This window comes from Carya illinoinensis, chromosome 13 (genome assembly GCF_018687715.1).
Source record: "Carya illinoinensis cultivar Pawnee chromosome 13, C.illinoinensisPawnee_v1, whole genome shotgun sequence".
In the NCBI taxonomy this organism is placed as follows: Eukaryota; Viridiplantae; Streptophyta; class Magnoliopsida; order Fagales; family Juglandaceae; genus Carya; species Carya illinoinensis.
The window spans coordinates 7,198,975-7,209,381 of NC_056764.1; the positions used below are offsets into that span (position 1 = coordinate 7,198,975).

At 37.6% G+C, this 10,407-nt stretch overlaps 1 protein-coding gene and 3 long non-coding RNA genes across 4 annotated transcripts; 2 read left to right on the forward strand and 2 right to left on the reverse strand.

Moving 5' to 3' along the window:
* Positions 1-576: 576 nt before the first annotated feature.
* LOC122292714 (UDP-glycosyltransferase 87A1-like) lies at positions 577-2,806 on the reverse strand. Its single transcript, XM_043101195.1, has 2 exons — positions 2,224-2,806; positions 577-1,514 (listed from the first exon to the last, which is right to left on the reverse strand). Exons 1-2 carry the CDS (start codon positions 2,720-2,722, stop codon positions 619-621), a joined length of 1,395 nt encoding a protein of 464 aa, XP_042957129.1. The 5' UTR covers positions 2,723-2,806; the 3' UTR covers positions 577-618.
* LOC122292715 lies at positions 1,444-2,828 on the forward strand. The gene is made up of 2 exons (XR_006236996.1): positions 1,444-1,554; positions 2,085-2,828. It is a non-coding gene; the product is annotated as an uncharacterized LOC122292715 (long non-coding RNA).
* Positions 2,829-4,547: 1,719 nt separating this feature from the next.
* On the forward strand, positions 4,548-7,576 carry LOC122291480. The gene is made up of 2 exons (XR_006236642.1): positions 4,548-5,181; positions 7,300-7,576. It is a non-coding gene; the product is annotated as an uncharacterized LOC122291480 (long non-coding RNA).
* A 267-nt stretch (positions 7,577-7,843) lies between these two features.
* On the reverse strand, positions 7,844-9,992 carry LOC122291562. The gene is made up of 3 exons (XR_006236681.1): positions 8,981-9,992; positions 8,491-8,548; positions 7,844-8,242 (listed from the first exon to the last, which is right to left on the reverse strand). It is a non-coding gene; the product is annotated as an uncharacterized LOC122291562 (long non-coding RNA).
* Between the last annotated feature and the right edge of the window lie 415 nt (positions 9,993-10,407).

Here is a 10,407-nt window from a genome sequence, read left to right on the forward strand (position 1 = left end):
GATTTTTACAAAAATCTTAGTTGGAAATCAAAATTATGATATTTATGACGTCCGTAATTGCTTGTGAATCTAAGCTACGACCAACCCTCCTCCCCTGTTGTATCTGCATGCAGGGACGAAGAGCTCTTTTTAACTTCCAATAAATGGATGCGATTGTGTTGTATTGTGTTATTACAAGTAGCATGTCTGCTACTGTGCCACATGTTCATTTCGATATATATGCAAATTTAATACATTTAATAAATACATATATAAGTCAATTGATTAATTCCGACCAATATGGGTTTCATACATTCAATATATAAATACATACTTCAGTTTCTTATAAGTATCCAGAACATATTTCCAATGAGAGTCAATTTCTTTGCAAATATTTTTTCATGCATTTTTTGTCGGATAGATTCAATTTTACTTTCAAGGAAATCAATGAAGAATAACAAACCAATGTGATTTTTTTTTTTTTTTAACAAAGACAAAGGTACGTACCTTTTAATATTATTGGTAGCCATTACTTATGCCAAAAGATTAAGCATATGAATTAGCTCCAACCACAGACACAAGCTATAAATCAAGCAATCACAAAACACCATTGCATATTATAAAGTGATAAATCATGTGTCAAGATTGGCTTCTTGAAATGTCCGTGATGAAGGCATCAAGATAATTTTGAGTTGATCCACCTTCAACAATTGCCCTTTGACAGGCCTCTTGAAGTTCTTTTGCTCGCATCCTCAGTTTGAGCCCCTCATTGTTTTCTTGATCCATAAATCTCTTTAAGAGCTCGGAAATTTCTCCTCTTGTCACCAAATCTTTAGATCTCACATCTTGCTTAATCCTCCATCCAACTTTCCAATCTTCTACAATTTGCTTACAGTTGAGAAATTGATAAAAAATTATGGGTAAAGTAAGCATTGGAACACCAGCAAAAACACCCTCTAATGTGGAATTCCATCCACAGTGTGTCCAAAACCCTCCTATGGAAGAGTGGCACAGAACCTTCAATTGGTCACACCAGGGTACCACAAACCCCATATCACCACAACCATCTTTAAACCTAGCGGTGTTCCCCCTTGTCACCCACAAGCACCTAACACCACTGTCCCGCACACCACAAAAAATTTCGTCCATTTGAGCATCAGAGACCGAGTAGAAACTTCCAAAGGAGATGTATAAGACAGAATGGATAGGTTGAGAATCTAGCCAGTGGAAATAGTCTGCACCATTGAAGATATCATCGGAGGAGCCAGAGGCATTCCCTCGAAGTTCTAAGTAGGGTATGGAAGGGCCAATGGGGTAGATGGGGATTGAAAATTCTGCTCTTAAAGTGTCGAAGACTTGAGGTTCAAGCTCATGGACACAAGTGAATAGCAGCCACTGTGCTTTGGGTACCAACAAAACACATTTCCAGCTAAGAGGCTTGACTTTTAAACCATTTCCAGGTAAAAAGGCAGGAAGATCTGCAAGACGCATAGCTGGGACTCCAGGGATGTAGTCCACAAGCTCGTCTCCCCGTTCTTAATCAAACATGAGGCAAAGACACGTAGAGAAAGCAATGTAAGTGAAAACTTTGCTTGGGGAAACCTTTTTGTTAGATGTTGGGCTAATGACGACTTTAGAAAATTCCAACGGATACAAGATCATGTTTATGCCGCGCACTGTGGGCGATATGTACAGAACTTTTCTTTTTAGCTGTACTAAATCCGCAAGCTAAGACTCTTCTTTACTAGCGATGGATGATGCAAGGCTTTTTAGAAATTCATGATCACTCATACCAAACAAACCATGGACTGAGGGAATGGAAATTTTGGTGTAATTGTATAACGGGCCCGACCATACCATTGGGTTTTGTCGTTTTTCATAAACATTATCAATGATGTTCTTGATCTTGTTACGTTTCTTCTTGGTTCAGAAAGGTAAAAAATCACCTGAAAACATCTTTCATTTAAATGGCATTTTCTTGTCTGCTAATGACAGAATACTGTTTGATGTTTGAATTGATTAAACCTGGTCGTGTTATGATCATTCGATGAACTTATATCGTTTTCCACTGACCCAAAATAAGAAATTTCAATTATCTTATCCAGGGGAAAAGAAGAATACTGCGTATCTATATCGGGAAAACAATTGGCAAGCGTCATACCTACAGGGCCATCTGTAATCTAGCAGTCACGCAGGCAGGACAAAATTTGATTGAGAAAGAGGTTCTGGAAGAAAGAAACTGACCTGACAGTTCAACCGGGAAATGCCCGTTCTGCACGAGGAGCTCAAGATGGTGAAGCACCGAGAACACCGTCGCGGACATGGTCATTAGTGACGCCACCGGAATATTCCTCCGGTTCCCCACTTCGACAGCCCATACCAAATAAGTATCGGCCACTATGGCACTCACCGGATGTTTAAGCCGGTCCAGGAGCTCCTCAAAGGGCGCTTCCATCTTCGTGCTGATGGCCTCAAGGAATCCGGGAAAATCTTTACCACGAACACGCTCGGAAGGTATGACGTTGGGTATCGTGGCGAAGCGTATGTTAGCCGGCTTGGTTTGTTCGCCGATGATGCCGAGCCACTCCTCGGTGACGACGAAGGTGACAATAATGGATGGGCTTTTCAAAACTAGTTGCTTGCAAAGATTCATCATGGGGTTGATGTGGCCTCGAGCGGGATAGGGCATCGCCACCACGCCGCAAACGACGGATGAATCTGTTAATAATTTTGTAGGATCCATTTCTGTGATCTGTGATAAGAGTGATAATGCTCAATAACGTAGAAAGATTCTAGAACATATAGTACTAGTGACAAATATCGGGAATACATTCAATAATTCAGTTTAATTTCTTAGTATGTCACTGTAAGAAAAGAAGCTATTTATTTGTGGCTAATTATTTCATTTATTTGAAACTCTACTTTCATATTTTAAAATTAGATATAATATTATTCAACCAAATACAATAATATTTATTTATAAAGAAAATATGAAAGTAGAGTTTCAAATTTTACACAATTATTGCAAAAGGAACGTCTCGTTACTTGAGTAGCCCGTATTAAGAAAAGGACCACTATCCAACTCCTCACCATGAGTGACCTTTAACAACTGAGTTATACTATACAACCACCCATTCACTGTTCACACAACCACCGCACTCCAGCCAACGTGTCATTTTTTTTTTTTGAAATGTCGGCGTTTTGGTCCGCTGCATCATTTCAATCCCCCCCCCCCCCCCCCCCCGGCGCGTTCTTCTTCACTCTCCAAACACAAGCACATCTTCAACTAAGGTCCTGGACTCCTATGGTCAAATTTTCTCCCTTCAACGATTCAGTTTCACCCACAACAATGGCTTCCACTACCTCTCTATCTTTAACTTCTCTCCATCCTAACTTTCAGTCATCCAAGAGATTTTCATCTTCGAAGCCCTCCTCTCGTCGAGTTTTTCAGTCCGATCTCTGCGTCAGTGTTTGAGAAGCCATCAGTGCCGGTTTCTTCGGTAACGCTGCCTCCACCTGAGCCTACCGAGCTCCCCATCCGTAAAATTCCGAGAAATTATGGCGTCCCTTTCTTTGGGGCGATAAAAGATCGTGTTGATTATATTTATGACCAAGGTCGTGAGGAGTTCTTCAAGTCACGCGTCCAGAAGTACGGGTCGACGGTGTTCAGAGCCAACATGCCACCAAGGTCGTGAGGAGAGGGAAGAGGGAGGATCAGAGGGAGGAGGACGGACGTGAGAGGCCAATTTTTGTTTATGGGTCTGAGGGTTTTGGTCACTCCGGCGTCCTGAGAGGGAAGACGGAGGATCGTGAGAGGGAAGAGTGAGGTCTGAGAGTTTGAATTTCATCTCACCCGATGCAAAAGTGGATTAAACCATGATGTTGCTCCAGACCGAGTTCGCCACGTTGTGCGGCGTGCGTTTTAAAAACCGGGAGATGGATAGATTAATTGTTAACAACCAGGCAAAATTAAGGAAGTAGGGAACATAAATCAACCTAACCCAACTATTCAAAATTTAATGCAACTGGTGGAAAAAAATATTTTTATTTTTTATTTTTTAAATTAATTGAAATGTTTTAATGATTATTTATACATCACATATTTATTGTAAAAAAGTTAAAAAACATATGACGTTTAGATATATATTTTTTTATTGTTGATTTTTTTTTCATTCATTTTTTTTATATTCTTAAATTTTAAAAATAAAAAATAAAAAATTCACAACTTCACTTAAAGAAATTTACTTAATAATCTGAACGTCACCGCTTACGCAAGCTCCGGGCAACTCAGGAACAAGCTGGCAGTACTGAGCCACTGGTCAAATGACAGAGTTAAATGGCAGAGTTAGCCCAATCTGATCTCTGATATGGAATTAACTAATTAAACTAGAAGCGGAATAACCAATGTTGGTGATTGTCGTTTTATTCGACGGCTGGTCTGGTGTGTAAGTTAGAAAAAGTTAAAATATTATTTTTATTTTAAAATTTTAAAAAAGTGATTTGTGTGATGTCTACCACTATTTTGAATGAATGGTTGCCGACAGGAAAAACAGGGAAAGAGACTCAATTGAGTTATTCTACGCATCCATAACTGTAGAGGTGCACACTTTACACACCATACGTGGCGTCTTCTTTTTCTTTTTTTTTTCTTTTTTTTTTCGTTTATGCTAAAATTAGCATTTGAATTTTGAACCATCGATGTATTGAACCCATCGTACTCCCGCGTCCCCCTCCCTCCCTTTCGTCGCCTAGCACACTCAAGCGTCACCGTCCCTATCGTTGCCCAACAACGGCGACTCATCGGCCTGCCTCTGACCATCGCCGCTTAGCCTTTTTTCCCCACAGTCCATTTCAAACAAGGGGGAGTTCATGGGGACCACTCGTCACCCAACACCCGCGTCGCCGTCCCTCTCGTTGCCCAGCACCCGCAAGCCTTCCACTGCATAGTTCAAATCCTTCCCCCTATTTTGGAAGAGTTAAAGCAAAATGAAAGTTCTCCTCTTATTATTTTCTGGGTTTTCTTTGGAGTGAGAAATTGCTCCGAATTTGGTCTTCGTAGCTCCAGAGTTTTTCTACAAAGGTACTTGAAGACACAGAGTAACAGACAGAAAGAAAAAGAGACACTTGCAGCTTGATAAGGCCAAAGGGGTCTAGCACCAGAGAGAGCAAGCCTCCGTACTTTTCACAGACTGGAATATAACTGTGAGTTATTTACGAGATTTGCCATTTTCTTTGATTCACTCTCTGCTCCTCTCGGATCTGCTAATCTCTCGTGCATACCTGAAAATGCAGTTCTAAATTCAAACATTCAATGCCTCGATCCGTGCGGTGTTGTTTTGTTGCTTGTTATTCTTCGTTCTTTGACCTCCACCTCTCTCTGGTTTTGCCCTTCCTTGCATTTCTATTTCTTCATAGTGATTCGATTCGAAAACGTTGTTTATTTATTTAAAGCTTGGTTTGGCTGTTGTGAAAATGTAGGATATTAAATCAAGTAAAAAAAAATCAAATATTAGATTTATGATTCGATTATTATCTCCTTGGACCTTGTTTTTATTTGGAATATAATCTCGAGGTTATATTCTTTTCATGTTTTCATCAATCTACGAATTCAGAAGAACGAGAATCTTTGCTCAGCAAAGACTAATGCATCTGTTTGCTCTGGTTGAGTTTAATCCATTATGTGTGTATATGAAAACATACATATGTCATGTGTTTCTGCCGTAGAAATGCATATCTAAGCTGAAACTTTTACATTTGTGTAAAAGATTTGTAGGCATATGGATGCTCTAAAGTTGAATCCAGCAAATGAGTGATCTCCTTTATTGATTTATTAAAGAATTACTGAAGTATTGGCTTTAATGATACAATAATCTCCCTATTGTCAATATGCCACCTTGTTATTTACTATATCTGAGTGTGTGCCTATTGTCTGTTATTTGTGCTGAACTTGCTTTACTCTTATAATATTGATAAAGAAGCAGTACTAGTAACATTTTGAAGGTGATGACACCATATATATCTTTCATAAATGGTATTGGTTAAGTGAAAACTGGAAATGCCTTATTTTTTGAATGGAACTCTCTTTTTGTGGCAAATAGTCTTGTGCCATTAGCTTTTAATGCTGTGAAGATTTTTAATATTATTAAATCCTTCTTTCCTATATCATGTATCTTGTTTTATGTGGGATTAGTGGCTTACTTGTGCCTGTCCTTGACTGCTATAGATAGTTTTATTATACTTTGTGCATCTGGGGTTTACTCTTTAGGGGTAAATTTGAAGGCTCTGCCTCGATGAGGTTCCACATTATTAAAAAAGGTCTAGCCAAGTTAGAGTCATCCTCAGTTTGATATCTGAATGGTTCAATGGAAAGAGAATTTTCAATTAGAAATGGCAATCTTAGCTATACTAGTTGTTATCTTGATCCCATACTTTGGAAATAAATATTAACTGGTTGGTCAGTAAAGGCTGCAAATTAGTTGGTTGCGGTTCAGCAACACCTGCCCTAAAGGTTTCAAATGATGATCTTGCAAAAATAGTTGATACTTTTGATGAATGGATATTTGTTCGAACTGGGATTCATAACTGTCAGGTTCTTTCAGGTCAATTCTTATTTGCAATACATGATGATGACATATAATGGATACTTGTGAAGCATCTATGGTTACTTTACTTTTGCTAGCCCAAATATTAAATAAAACAGATTGTTCGAGAATGGATGAAGGCAGTTGGTTGTTCTATTCCCTTCGAAACTGTTTGTCTGGTAAAAGCTTATTTTGGTTTTTATACTCAATCCTCTAGGGGTGTAGCATCACCCTTGTTAAAATGCATTATGTTGTTTTTGGGTGCATGCAAATATATTTTGGTTGGGATGAAACAATGATCATCATGGGTAATTAATTCCTAGTTTCTGCAATATATATGTTGTCATTTGCTGGGTGTGATCTGCTATCTCAGGCTTTGCTTACATGTAAATATATGTAAGTTCTTACCTTTGCTTACATGTGTTGCGCATGCACTCCCATCATCTCTGACTGCAACATCATATTACAGTGAATATTTACCTTGAGGAGGACATTCCCAGTTTTGTATACTTGCTAAAGTTTGCACTTTTGGTTCCCACTTGGAGTTGTGCTCTCTTTGAACTTTGAAGCTTGTTGAAGTTTTTTTACTATTAAAATTTCATCATTACAGTGTTTGTGTTCCTTTTCTGATGAGGTTATGATGGTATTCTTCTAAGTCCAAGCTCTTTTTGCTTGTTTATCTTTAGCCAAATTTTCCTCATTTATGGCTATTAGTATATTTACTCTTGCCATTTTTCAGATTTGGTTTCAACCCAGGATCGGATTTTGGCAAGATTGGAAGCAAAGACAAGTGGACAGTTTCTAAGGGTGTTGCAGTGAAGCTGATTGTATATCTTGTATTACTATAGTTTGTCAATATTACTTTCACTAGGCCATTGTAGGACGTTCTTTAAATTGGAGTGAAGATTTTTTTGTAAATGAAATTGATGGCTAATGAGATAGTCATTATCATGTGAACAGTGTACTAATTATAAGTGAAATCTAAGAGTTTTCAGGAAAAGTTACTATGCTAGCAATCTGTGTGTTACAGACAACGGCTCCAGAGTTGCATTACAGGAAAATGCCTCTAGAGTTGTTGTTACAAGCTTTCCAAAGTGCTAAAATCATATTGAGTTTGACTTTAAGCCTCAATAAGTTGTTACGTATTTCCATAATTTCATTTTGTTATACATTTTCAATAACTTTTTAAAAATAAGCAGTTGATGTGTTTTGTCAAAAGGCAAGTCCAGATTATGTTATACCATATGATTGACTTGTGGATATATTGAATCTTAACAAGAGAATGCACAACTTTGATTTTGTTATATATACAAGATGATTGCTTTCTCAGTGCAATACAAAACATACCATTACAGTTGATCCATAAGAAAAAGATGTATTTCATACAACGTGCTATTTATATACAATTTATCCGAATCATTACTTATATATAAAAAAAAAATTATCCGAATCAAGCCAAAATTATTACAAATATGACAATCCAGTATAAACACTAATTTTTTCTTTTTCTTCTGAAGAGTTCTCTCTCTCTTGTACTTTATCTTCCTTTTTACTAACTTCATTCTCACGTAGCAATATGTCATCCCACATCTTCCATAATTTATTCTCTCTTATACGAATGTTTTCCTCTAGCAAGTGAAGTATTTCGCCCAAACGAAAAATTCACATCTCCTCACTTCTCCCTGCACACAGTACCAACATTTAATTCAAATGATAAAGCATAATGTGCAAAATAATATTGGGCCAAGCTCTCTTCCTATCTTGGATCATATTCCAGTTCTTCCACAAAATAAAATCACAACAGTACTTACACACAACGCTATAGGCATTGTGATTTGATATTCAATATTGACTGTCAAGAATAAGTAACCATAAATGATTAACTATGCTGCAGTTGAATCCACAACTTTGGCTGAAAGCAAGAACTTACTCATCTAGCATATACTTCAATCGTTGAATTGCTTTTCAAATCACAAACAATTGCATACCTATGAACAAAGAAACCTGTTACAATAATCAACTAAGAAAGGGGAACAATAAAATTACAAGGTACCAAAATAAAAAATAAAGGAAAACAAGAGGGGCAATACATGATCAGATCGCACTAACAAAGTTGAGAAAATCAAAGAGAGGAATGTGAAAACTTTCTTGCAGAAAGAAAACCAGAAAATAATAGAAATGAAAGTAGAATCTAAATTAGCTTTAATAAATTAATAATTAATAAATGAAACTTAATAAAAAGTCAAAATGAATATTTAATGAAACATATGCCCTTCAAAATTAACTTGACCATACAACTAGGACTAATATTATAGCAAGAAACATATTACATAGGGCCCAGAACGGCACAAGCGCTGAGGTTACCATGTCAAATATTGCCTCAAAATAACTCAGGCAACTAAAGAAGAAGAGCAACATACACAGTGTCTGTAGGAATGACCCCAACCGCTCCTTGTTTCAAAAGATTGACAACTGGTTCCAATTTCCAGTTGTCTGCTCCTGATGAATCAGCTTCAAAATAAAGCAAGACATCCTCCTGATGCTTTCATGCCAATTAAGGTAATATTAAATCTGTTCTCTCTTGCCATGAGAGCTTTGTTCACTATGCTTGTCAATCAACCGTCCCATTTCTTTTTCTTTTTTTTTTTGAGAAAAAAAATCCTTTCGGGAATAAAACTGATGAACAAGTGATCATCACAATGATTTATTTTCTTTGACAACTGGTGGCATTTATTACTGATTGAAGAAAATGTCAAAATGAGTAAAGGACCTGGTCTTTTTTCTTTCCAAATTTCATCAAGCCTGGCCTCCTACTTATCATTTTTATCAAAACTACAACGATCGTATATAATGTCTTATCCTCTCTCTAATGCCATTTTCTAAACAACCAAACAAGTCTTTTGTATGGAAACACTAATTACCAAAAATCAAATCAAGCATGTGCGGTCTACGTAAGGGGAGAGATGACAATAGGGCGAGAATGGGACCTTGGTGAAGCGAGGAGCAAAGCCTTTGAGACGCTTAGGGTTGCGCTTAATGGCCATGGCCAAGACACGGTGGAGCCAGTTGGGTTTCGAAAGGACGAAAGAGACGCTACAGCTTGGAAACCGGGGGACACATGGACTCAAGAAAGACGGCCAGAAACAGAGCGATAGCGCTGAGTCTTGACTGTACAGTTCATACTATGTAGTCATTTTTTAGAGTCTGTACACTTTGGCTGCACTTTTAACTAATTTGAACTGAGATCAGAGAAAAAGACATGGAGGTCACCGGGTCATCATCCATAGGCAATGCAGGGGGTGGGAGTGGGGGAGAGGATGGGCAACACGGGAGGTTGGGGGAGAGGATGAGCAACGCGGGGGTGGGTGAGAGGATAGGTGAATTTCAAATGAAGTGAAACTAAAGAGAGGGAACGGGAATTTCAAATGAAGTGAAACCAAAGAGAGGGAAAGGGAATGCGCAGAGGGGGAAAAATGGAAATTCACCTTAAGGCGACGTAAGGTGTGCTGCGGCTGAAGCCAAATAGTGGCTGATGCGAAGATTAATTCGACTCAATTATGTTCTATTTTGAATAGTACGTAAAGTAACTTGAAGAGTTCTTTTCTGTACGGGCAGAATGTGCCAAGGCAGGTCAAATTATTTTTGGAAAATGCTACACAACCTCCTAACACACCACACTTCATTTTTTTAATTTTTTAATATTTTTTTAATATTTTTTTTGAATTTATTCTTTTTAAATTAATTTAATTTTTTTATTCATTATTTATATATTAAATATTTAATAAAAAATAAAATAATAAAAATTAAAAAAATATAGAGTGTTGCCGTGTTGGGTGTTGAGAGATTG

Coding starts and splice junctions, on each gene's coding strand:
- LOC122292714 (XM_043101195.1), bottom strand. CDS start 2,722: ATGGATCCTACAAAATTATTAACAGATTCATCCGTCGTTTGCGGCGTG. Junction 1,515..2,223: donor TTTCCCGGTTGAACTGTCAG/GTCAGTTTCTTT, acceptor TGTTTGATTAAG/AACGGGGAGACGAGCTTGTG.